This window comes from Cynoglossus semilaevis, chromosome 3 (assembly GCF_000523025.1).
Source record: "Cynoglossus semilaevis isolate Cse_v1.0 chromosome 3, Cse_v1.0, whole genome shotgun sequence".
NCBI classification, from domain to species: Eukaryota; Metazoa; Chordata; class Actinopteri; order Pleuronectiformes; family Cynoglossidae; genus Cynoglossus; species Cynoglossus semilaevis.
Window position 1 is genome coordinate 2585388 of NC_024309.1, and position 16007 is coordinate 2601394.

Sequence of the window (16007 nt, forward strand, 5' to 3'; positions counted from 1 at the left end):
AATGGCAGCCTTCCCAGAAAGGATTAGATGCAAAACATATTTTATTCAATCAAAAATAATCTTTCAGTCATTCATTGCAACATGTATGATTGATATTTAAATAATCATAATAAGGGTTCATACATACGAGCTTCTAATCCAATGGTGCCGTTTCCGAGAAGGGGCACGTTTCACCAGGCGTTTTTACTGAGCACATCCATAAATCAAATCAATACAGAGAGAATGTCGGTTCTCATTACATCACCATGGTTTTCCCTAGAAATATGTACAAAGCTACTGCAAATCCCATACGAATCCTACTATCTAAATTCACTTTTGTAAAAAAGAAAAAAGAAAAAAAGAAAATTAGGCAGCCGGATTTCTTTCCTTTTTCTTCATTAAGTCTTGCACATTTCAAACATAACAAAACAAAAGAAATCAGTAATAAAATAGCTTATCAAATGCACAGCATTTTTCTTAGACACAAACTGCACCTGAGATGCAATAGGAGGAAATTCGAAAAAAAAAAAAAATTAAAAAAACAAAATAAACATAAACATACATCACACCATGAATTTGGGTTTTTCTGTACCATTTACTCTAAAATAGCTTTTGATTGTCCTGCAAAAAAATATCACTCCTTGGAATGTTGAAATGATGTTGAATGATGTGTTGAAATGGAAGCACTGGATTTTTTTTTTTCCTTTTTCTTATAGTATTACCTTTCACAACAGTCAATCATCTCCCTAGTGTGGTTATTTTCTTGTGAGGCAAAGTGCTGATACTGCCTAAGGTTAAATGTTCACTGGTGACTCCACAGATATCAATCTTAGTTATTCAATATTAAAAGTGTGGCTAATGGAACATAGAACATTAACTTTTTTTATTATTATTATTAAGGCACATCTGTAATTTTCATACAACCATAAAAACAGGATGTTCTTACAGTTTCAACTCTAGTCCCACATCCAATTCCTAGCAAAATTTCCCACCACTGTCTGGATGGAAGGGAGTTTCCATCTAAAAGAGCCTAAAGCTTTCCACTGGAAAACAGAAAATGGCATGTAAGAGATGCCTGAGGCGGCTTTTACTGGCTAACGTCTGAGGTGGGAAAGTTATTGAAGATTATATTTTGAAAATTGACAATGTGTGGCCACAGACACTTACCTTCATGTTGGAGTTCAACAGACAAATTGACTGTATTCTGAGTTTTTTAAAGCTGATTGATAGGGAGATTTTTTCTCATTATTGATTGGCTGTAGGTGACAGTAATGATCAGAGATCATTGTATCTGAGCGGATCACAGACAAACAAAACCCTTCACTTCCCCAGTGCCTGCTCCTCCATCACCTCTTGAACTGGCAGAGTCTCGTTCGACACTGCGGTGTGGGAGGTGGAATCCCCTTGTGACCTCAGGCTGCCCTGGAAGGCTGTTGTTGCCTCACTGGCCTCTTCCTGGACAGGGCTCCCGAAGGCATCCTCCTTCCCCGCCTCATCACTGCCCAAGGACGACTGGCTGACATACACAACGATGACATCGCCGCTGAAGTTCATCACCTGACCACTGGAGATGAAGGTGGCGTTGTGGTTCCCCGACACCTGACCTGAAGAGAAAAAAAAAAAGATGAAAAACGGAAATATTTGGGAGTGGAAAATGTCATTTGTTGCTCTTCTTGTTCTTCATCTATGACTTTAAGTTTTTAGAGAAATGAATCAACATCTTCACTTCCCTCTGCTCTAGGAACTATTCACATATGTGGTGCATTTGCGTAAGACGATGTCTTTAAATTCCTCTCCCTCTTGGCCAACCTCAGATGACAAATGAACAGTAGGCGTGATGACCACCGTGACCGCACCGTCCTAGAGATATGCTACATCATATCCTTTTTTCACCAAATCTGTTTCGGAGTATCCAAAATCCAGGAGTGTGAGAAACCGAAGACCTCTTCAAACATAACCTTTTACTTGAGAGTTGAACTTTGTTCAACTTCTTGCAACCTTAACTGCATCCAGTTTTGTGGTTCTGGATTTGACTTGTGTTGCCTTAACATCATTTGCATAAACAAATTTGCACAAATTTCCCACTGTCTACTAACTAAACCAGCCTTCGGTTATGAATTTGAGTAAACCAGGTGAATTTATAAAATAAACTCTGCGTCTTTGTTTGTAAGCCAGCCTTCAACACATTAAGCTTCTGGTTCCTATTTTATCCAGCCGTCTGTCTGAATTTCCAGTCGACCCTCCGTGACTCACAGCTCATGTTTCACCCCTTCACATGCAGCGTGAGTACACACACATACACTCACACAAATAATCACAATAAATTCAAGAAAGGAATCTTTCAGCGCACACACACATTCAGCAAAGAGCAGACAAACACACAGACACAGAGAGTGTGTCTCTTCACTCCCCCCGTCTGACTGCCTTTCCCAGAAGATCCGTCTGAGAGGTCCAGCTCCGAGCTATGACACTTCACCACAACTTGGAAAACAAAGCTCCCTGGAATCTGCATGGCTTCTTCTGTTTATCCTCTCTTAATACCAAGCTGATTTTTTTTGGACCCTCAACAGTTCTGACAGGGGTAAATGGGAACTCTACCACATTCCGCTGTCTGTATCATCTCATTGAGAACTCGGTGGGGCACAGCTTTCCATTAAAATCCACAGTTATTTCACCTGGTTAGCTGCTAGTTTCAGATCTAGTTTAGATCATTAGCACTGCTAATGAGCCCTTATGATTCCACAACTTGCACGATGGATGTGGATCATTAGCACTGCTAATGAGCCCTTAAGCAAAATGAAAAATATTCCATCACAGCTTTGGTCATGTTGCTAAATGGTCAACAGATGAGATTATTGCTGTGACAACTCCATTTACTATCAAAGGTTCTGGGGTTCGCATGAAGGGCTCAGAATGGGTGGGTCGCAGAAAATCAAATTGAATAATTTTAGATTTTTTTTATCTGTGCCTATGTGGGTAGGGGTCAACTTTTCCAGTCACCATTAAAAATCAGTATCCAAAGACATGTTTGTTCATAGCAGCTAGCTTAGCAGTTTATACAAGAGGAGGATATTTAGAGAGAAGAAACACAGAATGAACAAACTTCCTGTTGGTAATTATAGGACGTGATTAAGGAAACCAACTTGGAAAAGTAATAACAGAATGCACCTAAATGTGGTAAAAGAAAAAAATGTGGTAAAAGAAGAGAAAAAAACCCAACATATCCTCCGTCGGTATCTTTGAAGTAGCAGTTGGAGTAGACTGGATAGATTTCATGTTCTCTGAGACCTCAGACAGACAGGTAAAAGACTCTGACCTCTTGTTCATTACATAAAATGAGCGGGAAGTCGACTCAATCAAGTAAAATTACTGCATGATGGGAAACGGTCTTCCCAACGTGTCATTAAAGTACGCAGTTGTCAAAAATAGCTCTCACAAGATCCTGCGTGTGTGTGTTTGATTGTGTGTATATGTACGTCTGCAGAGAGGGCAGGGTTGTAGATGTATTACTCAAGCTGCAAACATGTTGCTTTAATTAAAGCTGTGGTCATTTTGCGCAACCCAGTGGAACTCTGGGTAAACAGGAGCTTCGTGAAAGGCACAGGTCACATTGATGTGCGTTGATGCTCACTCACTCACTCACACACACACACACACACACACACACACACAACATTGCATGTTAGAGTGAGTGTGGTTCTGGTGGTTCGAGCTCATCAAGCACACATTGTTGTTGCTTCAGACTGTGTGGTCCTCCAGAACTCTGAGCTCCAATCTACAAAAGCAGGTCCAGTGAAAAATATTCCTAAAAAAAATCATTAATGTTAAAGAACCAAATCTTTGCCATTAATTGTGTTTCCGACAATAACTCATATAATGATACCCAGGTCTGAGCGAACCACTGTCTGATCACTAATACTGCTTTTGCAAGGAACAGTAACCACTCCACTGGCCGAGGCTCTCTGCATAAATATGTTTACCACAGACTTTTCACTTTGGCGGCGCATAAAGGTCTTTGTGAGAACAATACAAGTCCAACCATGCAACAGTAAAACTTTCCATTGAAACCAACATGAATTTCAGTCTGTTATTCTTGGGAGCTCAACCCTCCTACTTTGTGGAGAGAGAACAGTGTGATGCAGTGTATCAAAATCATGTATGGGTACTAGCCTGTGGCAGTTCAACACTGACTGCCTAGACAAACAAAGAACACAAGAGTCGACCTGGCAGACACAACTCAGGGCTCAAAGTGTTTCTAATAACACATTATTCATAAAAGCATAGATTCTCAAATTAATTCCAGAAATGTGTCGTGGAGGAATTTTCAGTGGATCAATGGTAAAAAAAATATTGAGGAAAAAAATTGGCAAAGTCTCCATAACAGTATGTGGCGACAACGCCACTATTAAGGGGTAACACAAGCTAATTGAGCATGATGGAATACAGGTGTGACACAGGCTATATCAAATGTTGACTTTCTTGTGTTGAGGACAGAAAACCGTTCTCTCAAGATAAACCTGTAGAGAACCCGAGAGGACAAGCTCAAGTCCTGATGACATCATATGTGTGTGTGTGTGTGTGTGTGCAGTGTAATAAGTAAGTGTAGTGAAGTCTCATACCTGAGGTAAGAGTTGGTTCAGCCAGTTGAGTGTGAAGGCTCTCAGGTGAACACTCCGGTTCTGACTCTCCAGATGAGAGCTTGCTTCTTCCACCGTCCTCACAGAAAATTCCCTGACCTCGCTCTGGACCAGAGGCCTCAGGAGTCTTCTCCAGGTACAGATTCCCTACAGATGTGGAGGTCATCAAGGGACTGATGGAGGTCATGGCAGGGGTCGTACTGTTCTCTGATGAACTAGATTCCACGCTTGTCAGTCTGTACAATTCCTCCTGTTTTACCAGTGACCTGTCAGTCATGTAAGGTTTGAGCTCTCGTGTCATCAGAGCCTGGGCCAAAGGAGGGCAGAGTTCAGGAAGTGGACTGGACGGAGGGACGACAGAAGAGGAGTGGAGGAGAGGAGCTGAGAGAGAGACAAGAGATGCAGCGCCTGTTTCGCTCTTACACAAAACCATCTTTTCCTTAGTCCCATCGCCGATCTCTGCTTCACTAACCACCATCACACTCTCCACCCTCTCTTCTTTAGCACACTTCTCTCCTTCTCTCTCTCCGTCCAGCCCTTTACAGGAACAGGTGACTGTTATTCCAGGGCTGACAGCCTGACTGCAGTCCTCGTTTTCCCCTACTTCCAGTGGCTCACGGATAGGAATGACGCACACACAGGAACCTGTCAAAAGAGGGGACACACTCACAACCTCCCCTTCCTCCTCTGACACCTCCTCTGGCTCTCCAGATCCCTCACTCTGATTCTCCATTGCTGTCTTCTTGGTGGTAGCTTCTATCTCCATCATTCCTTCCGTGAATGGCAGCGAGACTTTGACGTCTGGAGCTGAGGCGGAGAATGTGCACGAGGGTTCATCTGCTGGACTCTGAGGCGTTTGACAAATCAACTTGGTCGTCTCACATGGTGCATACTTAGGACCTCCACTGGGGTAAAGAGGGGCCAAGGTCTCCTGTAAGAAGAGAGTAAAGAGTGAAACAATAACGTCTGAATGACCTGATGACGACGGTAAACGTGAGAGGAGTCTACCTGCTGAATCCTGGTCCTCTTTAGATTCTGAACACAGGACCGCAGATTTACTGGACAAACAGATTAAAATCAGCTCATGGTCACAAACACAATGAAGAACAGAGTACGTCACAGGCTGTAACTTACCAGAGAGTAATTTCAGTTTGTCCTTGTAGCAGAAAAGGAGAAGTATGAGCAGACAGAGAATAGTGATGACTGACAGAACTGAAACAATGACCCAGGACGAAGCTGCACCTGCAAAGAAGTGGAACTCAGTTCTCATATCTTTATTTACTGCCACTCAGGATACATGTATAAAAAAACACAAGTAATACACTTGACTTTGACTTTTATAAATATGCATTGAATGGTGCATGGTTTATGCTGTACATCCTACCAGTTATGGGTGGGCCACACACAGCGTCGGCCTGTGCACTGCCTGGAAGTGTCTCAGTTCTGCCCTCAGCATTACAACTGGAAAAAAGAAACCCAGGATGAAATCACAGAAACAGAGAGTAAGAAGGAAAACCTAAATAAGGATGTGTGTTTTGGTTGCTTTTTTAACTAAATACTAAATGTGTTTGCTGAGATCTGTTATGAACAAAGAGAGGAAAATATGAAAAAATAAACAGCATTTTATCCCACTGTTTATCATCACTGTCAATGCAGATCCGGCCAGCCGTCGAGGGGAGACAGCGTTTGGCAAGTGGTGTGTTTTTATGGGTCTGTGTATGTGCGTGTGTGCGTATGTGTGTGTCCGCACTTACTTAGTCCATGACTTGCATTGTTCCCTGTCGTTCTCAGCAGAGAAGAACCCTTTCTTACAAGCTACACAGACCTTTCTTCCATTGGTAGACTCTAGAATCAACAGAACATACAGTACAGTACAAATCAGCACTAGTTATTACATCACATCTAAGTGTACGTCTGAGTGACACTTTCCTCCAGCTTTGACTCACCAGGATCCAGGTCAAGTCCATATCCTGCACTGCAGGTGGGTATCAACTCACAGAACTCACAGTTGATCGGATGGCACTGCAGTTGAGGGCGGCAACGGCAGGGCACCTCCGCCACAGGGTCCTCAGGTCGCTCCATGAAACCCTTACCTACAGGTCACATTAGAACAGTGTTTTTGAGCCATGTATTCAGTGTGAAACCTGTGCCTGTTTAGTTGAACACAACCCTGATATACTCGCAGGAAATGAAGACACAAAAGTCATTTCATCAAGTATGAAGGTCTTATTTTTTTGTTTTTATAGTCACAGCACACTAATGTGTCATAATGGTTGGAAATCACTGTGTTAGAACAAGGAAATTTCAGAGTATGGCCTAAAGGAATATATATATATAAAAAAATCTGGTTTTCATGTTTTTACCAAAATCACAAACCAAAATACCAAATGTGTTTAGAACTAAATTCCATGTCTTTCTGATCCACATGAAAGAACTGACCCTTATCGCAGAACTTCTGCTGGAGACAGCGTTCCTCCTCAGTCCAGCTGGGCTGGTATTCACCACGATTACACTTAATGCACTTTGTCTGGTGGGCATCAGTGCAGTGAGCGTGTACACGGAATCCTGTCAGAGAAGGAAAAAAAAAGGCAGAAAGAAAGAGAGAGAGGATGGGAGTGAGAAGACGGATGACTGTGACCACAAGAGCTCAGCGGTGCTGCTTGTCTGTTTTACTGCGGATATTAGGAGGTTATGTTGGGTGTTTTGGTGCCTGTATTACCTGGCCCACACTTTCTGCAGCATCTGGAGTCTTTTAGGTAATGGCTTTCATCACACTGGCTGGGTTTGGACTCCATCAATCTCTCATCTGTTCCACTTATCCTTTGAGGATCCCGTGGGGAACGGGAGCCAATCTTTGCAATCACATTCTGAAATACATTACCACAATATCTTGGGTTTTTTGTGATTTATTGTGTAGTATAAGTGTAGCTCATAATATGATTGTGTGGGATTAAAAAAAACAGTTGATTGTAGAACAGGAGACAAAAGTGTCAGAGCCTGTTATTTTGAACGATGAGCTGCAGGATCAAAAAAAACAATTTTTTCCACCATTGAGCCGTGATGTATCCCCTGCTTCACAATAACTGTGTCTGTCTCCTTCGTTACTCCACTCAAATGAGATATTTTGAGATGGCAGTGAGTAATGAGAGGAAGAGCATGGTTAGAACTTTTCCAAGACATGTCCAGGAATTCTTTCCACAATGTCAGAAGCACCTGACCACAGTGCTGCTCAGCCTCCAAACCAACAAACCAAAGCTGTACGATACCCGGCTGAACAGAGACAACCAAGTGGGTTTAAGTGCAATCAACTCTAATTGTAGTGGAATTACTAAATGTCCGACTACAGATGTTTTTTTTCTACCCTTAATCAATGTTTAAAACGTAGCTAACCAATTATAAATGTAGCTACCTATCTCATGGATGAGTCACTAAATCACAGGACAGGCCTCAAAACCTTTTTTTTTTATCTGTTGTTGCGTAAATGGTTCTGTAATCTACAGTCAATGCCAAAAGTTTTAAGTCATTAACGCGTAGAACCAGACCCTGTTGCAGTCAAACATCTGGGAGCTCTAGTAAAAAAGAAATCCCACAAAGGTGAAAAACAAGCAGTCTCACACACTCACAGCGCACCCACCCAGCAGCCAGCCTCACCACACTGCTGAATTAGAGAATTTGGCTGTTATGACAGAAACCATGCCAAAGCCACAGTATCTATATAAATGTAGAAAAACACAACCTATAGGCCAGACTGTGCTGTGTGCTCCGACCTCAGACCTGACCCTCTTTCTTTTTTTGAATTCAGCACTTCCTCGAGTTTATTTTTCCCATGAAATTATACACCGATGCTGCTGAAGCCAGTGGATCGTCCAGCAGTCTGTGCAGTTGAGAAAGTTGAAACTGCAGCAGCGTTTTAACAGAAATGCACTCGAAAGTGCCTGCTTATTATTATACCCACTGTCCTTGGCCTTTTATTATTTCCCATGGTGCACTATTGCATGTATGGTTTAGCTTCTTCAACAATGTAATCACATGTAGCCATTTTAAAGAAAAACCTTTGCTTTAAAAAAAAAAAACGGTTATCTCCGCTGTTTTTTTTTCGTTGCCTGCTTTTCACACCTCCACGTTTGAAAAGTCTGCGGCGTCTGACACAAACGTTTGGCAGGCGTTTAATTACCACCAATTACCCTGCAGCACATCAGCGAGTCTTTGTTTTAGAACCTCAGCAGAGGGATAATGACGCATGGTGCTCTTAGCACGGACCGCAGCGCTAATGAGGACCATGTGCTGCAGCGCAGAGAAGTGACAGAGGTAAGAACGTGTTTCCATGCTAATGTTAATGCGTCTGTATTAACACTGTGACGGAAAGCAGCGTCATGAACGGTAGACAGGATGGACAGCAGTGGTCAGGTCACACAAGCAGCCCTGAGGAATGCTGGGAACAGTGTTCTTGGTCGGCCACATCTAAACAACGGCTGTCACTTATTTGAGGCTGTATATTTTGAGATGCTAAATATACAGTATATGTAAAAGGAAGAGAGCAGGTCCACCCTATATGATTATGGGTTATCATATAGATAAAGATAGAACATCCGACCTCAGGAGTCACACTCCATTGGTTGCATGCATACAGTTATGTTCAAGTGTGTGTGTGTGTGTAGGTATAAAACTCTAAAAAGGAAAAAAGGGAAATTTAAAAAATATATATATAGTCACTAGGAATAATGGGTGTTCCACTGCTCCAGCTGTATTCAGAAATCTCCAGTAATCCTTTTCCACTTTGCCGATCCTATCAGAGAGCGCATTCCTTCTGTTAGGGTACAAGAAAATTTGCATAACGGTCAGAGCAGCCACTGGCACCGGGCCTAAAGAAGCACAGCGTGGCTTTAAGGCCTCTCGGGGTTTCAGTGATTCATGATAAGGTGCTGTAAAAGCACATTGCACAACACTTGAAACTTTGTGTACACCTGTGGTTTGAGTCTCGAGAAGTCATAAAATACCCGCCTTTGAAGTTCCACCTGCTCAAATATATGTACTTTAAACCCTTTTAGAAAGTTGCAGACTATAAACGTTTTACATTTTTCTACAGCATGCGTCATTACAATGCTGCACCTGAGATCGTCGAACTGCAATATTCACGATGGAAATACTATCATTTGGTTTGTTTACTGTTCATATCCCGTAAACACAATGAGTACTGGTTGAAGTGAGAGTGATTGCTAAATAATATAAAGAACCAAGAATTGGCCCTAATTAAAAGTAATGGTAAAGTACTCAGGATTTTTTCCCCCTTTTTTCTTGAGACCAAGAAGAAGAAGAAGAAGAAGTGGGATGGGAGGACCAAAGTTTTTTTGCATTGCAAAATTCTCAAGTCTAGAATGTTGCTCCTCTGTTTTCCCACGTGTGGTTTATGTCATAAAAGAGAACACATTGAAAGTTCTTCTATTAACTTGCAGAGAGAGTTTAAAGCTGAATTTGTAATTTTAACTGAATTACTGGATTCAGTTACTAAGGAACAACAGAGTTGCACAAGCGTTTTTAACCCTTAGAACAGGAATGCATGTTTACCAAGGCTAAACCCAAGTCCTGCACATTTGACTTTTGAAGGAAGAAACTCAATTTCAGAAGTTTTTCAATGAATCAAAGTTCCTCAGCAGTAACAGTGGTAAAAGATGTGCAAATATCCCAGTAAGTACTTTTCCTTTTCTAAACAAACAGGGCTAACAGGGTATTTACAGCAGAGCTGCAGACTTGTGAATCACTTGAGTGCCTGAGGAGATAAATCCAGTTTGTTTCTGCAGGCCAGGGTAGACATAACAACTGTGATGGTCAATGGGCAGAGGGCAGAAAGGAACTGCACACATAAGGAAAAACAGTGATGATGTCACCGCTGCACAGATGAACGGTGGCAGGAATGACATCAGGTATTATCAGATACTTACAAATAAAAAAAATGAAAAAAAGCATGCAAACATCTTGAAACAATCCCACCCTGGTCATGGAATGGATTTGTGAGAACAAATCACATAAAATGAAATGGAATTCGACACGGACACAATGAGTCAGTAATGGGCAGAGAGCTTGGTGAGAACAAACGGAGGCCAAAGTGTTTGCAGTGTCACTTGCAAAGAAGATCGATTTCTTTCCTTCAGTATTTCTGCAGAACACTCAGAGTCATTTCCCCTGTAACACATTTTCATGTCTGTGAAAATCATCCATTTTTACACACACACACACACACACACAGAGGAACTAGGGATTCTATTCCAGACACACAGTTAAAGTGGTAACAGAGAGACAGGCAGTGATAGATGTCTGGTGCCCAGCAGTCCCACCACTTCAACCACATCTCATAAACTCCTCCACCTGGACAGAGTTAGCCTCTTGGGCTAAACAACAACATGGATGACAATTTGTTCTTGGCCACTCACTCTTCTCTCCTACTTATAATGCTCCAGTGACACTGCATCAGCTGAGACATTGTGCACTTTGGTCTTTTCGATCTCAGGTCTTGTCAACAAAGCCTCGGAGCAGCAGAGCACTGAGTGCAGATCCAGATCCAGATCCAGATCCAGACGCTTCACAGTGCCAAAAAAGCTGCACAGCGAAATTTGATGCAAGAACATCTCTGCTGTTCTCATACCGGTGGCTACCTCTCTGGATACCGTTTGTGCTCTCTGCTCCACATTAACAAACACACCTCCTCTGGTGCCGGGCTAACAGCGGCTCTTGATGAGCCATTTGGCCAGCGCCAGTCCCGCTGGGGACCGGGAGAGAGTGTTTGGTTCAGGGAGAGGAGCGTCCTATTGCCAGCAGCGTTTTTGCGGTCAGTGCTGGGGAGGTGGACCCTACCCAAACACAACTGTTTCCAGTCAGTGTCCCTGCATAAAAATGTAACCATCATCTACTTCCATTGCCCCCCCCCCGCCCCCCATTGCGCTACAGACGAGAAAAAATCTCCAGGTCAAGACGCTCATAGAAACAGGCAGAAGTACAATATAAATATCAGTCTTATGCATTCTAAAAACACGATTTTAGGGGAGTTTTTGTAACACAGACACTACCTGTTCTTTTTTTATATTTTAGTTTGCAAAAGTGTGTGTTTTACCTGTGCGTAAAAGCTGAAGAACGCACACGTTATCCAGCCGCGGAATATCCAACTGGCTGAAAAGATCAGTCTCATCTCTGCGGGACAACACAAACCAACTCCGTCTGAGGAAAAAACTGTAATCTATAAAAAATAAAAAAGAAGAAATCTTAATCTTCCTTTAAAAAACCCTCTCAGTTAATCACTTTTCCCTGTGCGCAAGTGATGTGGCAGAGCCTCCACTGCGTCTCATTGGACACTCTTGCGCCCTCATTCCCGGTGAGCTCGTTCCCACCTCGCCTCCACTGCTCTTCCCTCCTTTACTCACGCGTAGTGAGGGAAGGATACATGCAACGGCTTGTAAAAGTTGAGAGAGCTCAGGAAGGAGGGTGAGGGCTCCTCCCACCACCTTGTCATTCTTCACGTGGAAAAGTCAAAAAAAGTCTCAGTGTGTTTGATTATGTTGGATATTTGCTCTGACTTATTTAATAAAGAAAGGGTTAGAGAACAGACATATTCACTCGTTCAAATTGTGATTTGTTTCACCCTGTGCATGTTTGAACCTGTCCATTTTTATGGCCATGTTGCAAATAAATCTCAGTTTATATTAATCCATTTAGCCCAATGTGACTAAGGCGTTGATCTCCTTTGAAAATAAACTTCAGAGACTTACGTACACTTCTGCATTCACAAAGATGACTTCACACCACAGACAAACTGAGATTTGAAGTCACCAGTGCAACCAAAGCATGTGGTCACTTTTCACTTCCTCCTTCATCACTGGTCACTCATCCTGGACCCCAGTGGGCTGGTCTCAGAACAGTTCCTGGAGCACTGAGATCTCAGCACACCAAATGACGGCAACCATAACAAAAGCACAGCTTTTCTCTGCAGGTAGAAAAAAAGGTGTCTCTCAGAATTTGCATTGCACATTGGACACAGCCCAACTCTTCAAGGTAACAGGCATGAGATTTAAAAGTAGGAAGAAAAATGTTCTTTTCAAGGTGACAGTTATGCAAATATTGAATTACATGTTGCAGCCCTGGGTGGATGGATGGATTGATGGATGGATGGATGTGGGTTGGCACCAAAGAGGAAAGGTGAATTAGGGAAGAAAAAAAAGTGAGGCAAGCTCTTTATTCGATGTTGCAATTAAATAAATGGAGAAAAAGGATGATAAAAATAGAAGGATGAGTAATGTAGGAAATGTAGGGGGGAAATGAATACACTTGTTTTACTGGCAAAAACTAAAATACAAATACACAAAAAATAATATTCACTAATTCAGAAATTGTTGCCTATAACAAAGATCTTGAGATGTTTGAATAGAGGCAAAGTAAGACAAAGGTCATACGTCTACGCCAAGGTTCCTCATTCTGCAAGTTTTCCAGTGACAGGTTTGGGTAATGAGACTGAGTAGTAAACGAGCATCAGTCAAAGGCTCCTGACATGCAGGAACACGCTGTAGCCCACCACGTTTTGCACAATGACCCCAGAGATTTTTCTGTCAGTTTAGAAACTATGTTTTCAGGGCAGAGAGTGAAGAACCAGACTTGTCACCATTGATTCGGTTAAGAAAATTCAGAGGGAGGAGAAATGAAATTCACACAAGGACAGAAGCAAAAACTGCATGTATTTGACAAATGTACCTGAAGATTTTCAGATCCTCATGAATGTGACTGGCCAATAAAGGAGAAGAAAATCACTGACGACCATGAACGGTTTGGTAGATCAACTCGTCTGTACTGCAAGACAGGAAAAGTAAATGTTTGAGAACCAATGTAAAAAAAAGTTAATTAAGATAAATCTTATTTGCTACGTAGTTCGACAACTTTTGAAATAAAAATGTATTTCTCAGCACTCAGACTCACGTTGTGCTTTGTGTCGTCACATTTACCCTACTTTTTTTTTTCAAAAATACAAATTTAATTTCTGTCTTTTCTGATAATAGGGCGTGAGGAAACCCGGTTATCTCATGTGAACGTGTACAGCTGTCTACAGCTGAGGGACACTAGGCAACCAAAGTAAACGAAAAAGAAAGTAGAAAAGCTAATTAGAGTTTAAGTCTAAGTAAGATGTTTTTCATCAACTCTGCCCTTTTCCTGTTTTTAAAAACATGCTGTTCAGTGGAAGGGGCCCCTTCAGCCTACACAGTAGCAATTAACAGCCAGATGAAGTCATTACTGTGGAACATAATCAGAACGTTACAGCGGAGAAGTCCACATAAAGGTCTATTTCAAACACAGAGGTCATATTGTAGCCTGTGTGTGGGGGATTAAGATGCAGATGCTCTGCAGGCAGACACACACACACACACACACACACACACACAGACACACACACACACTGCTTCACCAGCATCAACTGACTGACCGTCAGCGCTCAGACTGTGGAGTTCTGTCAGTTTTGTGGCTTGTGTTGCTAAGCATCATTTATGACAAGCCAAAGCTCAGGGAATGGAGCTTTTCAAAACAGCAGACACACACACACACACATAACTACATACACAGATGCTCGCCATAAGCCACTGAATGGTTCACATTAATGCAACACATTCATTACTGGCTCCACAGCAGAAAGCCGCCAAAGTCTATTTTGGTAACATGAATTTAAAAGATGCTGCGACAAAACGTACACAGGGCAGAAAAAGGCAGCAATGACTTTCAGATAAACAGAGGACGGAGGGGAATATGAGAAAAATATTAAAGCTTGGCCGCCGTGTTCCTGTGGTTTTCAGACAGGATCTGCACAGCTCCTGCTTGCTTTGGAAACAGATGTGATCTGTGACTCACACAAGTCACCGATGTGAGTAAGAGCTGCCGGCCGACGCCATTTACACACACACACACTGAGCAGCACAGGTATGGCTCACTACACACATTTCCACAGCTAGTGTTAGACTTAACTTCTCAGTGTTCAAGTCCAAACTCATCAACAAAGAAGAGTTCAACTCAGAAAGTCCCTGGTGTTGTGAGCCCAAGTCGAAGTCGTTAAGGTGGAGTGTGTGGGCACCGAGTGCTGTGGAACAGACACATACAGTAAATGACACATGTAAAAGTTCTGTGTTAACACAAAGTGCCATGACACCAAACATATCCAAACAAAAACATTGTAGCTATACACAACCAATGGCCTCTCTGAGGTCTTTAATAGTAACTCTAAACATCAAGAAAAACCACAGACATCTGCAAAAAAGTTTGGACAGCAAGTTAAAATGCTGGTAAAAACTGGTAACTGGTAAAATAAAGAGAAGCAGTAGGTGGCAGTAATGAAGCCCCCCCAACAAACTGAAAATGAAAATGATGGGAATTAGCACAACTAGCCTATTAAACTTACAACTTATATTTACTACAAATAAAAAAAGTTGTCTTTTTGACCCAAATAGTTATTTTTCTCAACAAGGTTCTGAAAGTTGTACAACCACACAGATCAACAGGCGCCCACCCTAGAATTACAGGTGCTTTTAGATAATGTGGTAATGTGCCATTCTTACTGTGTTCTTAGCGCCCTGTGCAGGGGAGTAACTAGCTTCCATTGAACATCTGATCTGAGTCAAGAATCCAGGAAATTGGGAATTGAGTCATTTCTGAGTAAAATTATTGGAATTACACATTCAGGCAGACTTGTGTTTGAGTGTTGAGCTAAACTTTTACAGCAGTGACTGTAACTGGGATGTGAAACCAAGCAGTTATGCCTGTAACTGCATCTTTAGAACAGAATGTCTCACAATTGAGTCAAAAAGCAAATAACACAATATCTGGAACCTCGTGTCGCACACACTCGTATAAACATACAGACAGACAGACACACTCCCACAACCACAGAGCACATGTACCGTGTGTATCCAGTATTTGTCCACCTGGCCAGTTATCAGCACCTATGGTTGAATATTAGCCTAAATATGCAAATATTGCTCTTTACTACTGGTTGTAAACTCATATAAAAATATATAAACCCAATGTTTAACTATAAATGAGTGCAGCTCTTCAGCTGTGCTTGACCTTTTTTAAAAAAATCAAATCAAATCAAATCCGTGTTTTTTAAAATCAGTGTGTTTAACTACAACTGGCAACTTTTGTTAAATTAGGATATGCAAATATTTTGTTCACTCAAGCCATGTGAAATATCTGCAGTGATTAGAGAGGCTGTAAAGCAGATATTGAAAGACAATGAAATCACTAGGATTTTATTTCTGTACCAGTAAGAGCTGACCTGCAGGGAATGTCCCATAAAGTGGACTTTGGTTTGAGCTAATGAGCCGACAACAGACCACATCAAAGTGTTTGGTGTGAGCGAGAGTTTGTCTG

The 16007-nt window shown here is 41.9% G+C and overlaps 1 protein-coding gene across 5 annotated transcripts; it reads right to left on the minus strand.

The window, feature by feature from the left end:
- Positions 1-23: 23 nt before the first annotated feature.
- Positions 24-15950, minus strand: tnfrsf11a (tumor necrosis factor receptor superfamily, member 11a, NFKB activator). Of its 5 annotated transcripts, none has more exons than XM_025054494.1 (12): positions 13350-15950; positions 12378-12588; positions 11722-11798; positions 7336-7483; positions 7056-7181; positions 6563-6709; positions 6371-6461; positions 6001-6077; positions 5751-5858; positions 5625-5674; positions 4599-5547; positions 24-1583 (listed from the first exon to the last, which is right to left on the minus strand). In XM_025054494.1, exons 3-12 carry the CDS (start codon positions 11794-11796, stop codon positions 1300-1302), a joined length of 2055 nt encoding a protein of 684 aa, XP_024910262.1. In that variant the 5' UTR covers positions 11797-11798; positions 12378-12588; positions 13350-15950; the 3' UTR covers positions 24-1299. The 5 variants fall into 5 exon arrangements, with proteins under 5 accessions (XP_024910262.1, XP_024910259.1, XP_024910261.1 ...); XM_025054491.1 differs by having other exon boundaries at positions 11722-11844; XM_025054493.1 differs by having other exon boundaries at positions 12374-12588.
- Positions 15951-16007: the final 57 nt, after the last annotated feature.

Bases quoted from the DNA above. Each gene is read 5' to 3' on its own strand.
- tnfrsf11a (XM_025054494.1), bottom strand. From the start codon at position 11,796: ATGAGACTGATCTTTTCAGCCAGTTGGATATTCCGCGGCTGGATAACG. The intron at 6,710-7,055 runs GTCAGTTCTTTC...TGTGACCTGTAG, and splicing joins GCAGAAGTTCTGCGATAAGG to GTAAGGGTTTCATGGAGCGA. The intron at 6,462-6,562 runs GTGAGTCAAAGC...TGTTGATTCTAG, and splicing joins TGGACTTGACCTGGATCCTG to AGTCTACCAATGGAAGAAAG.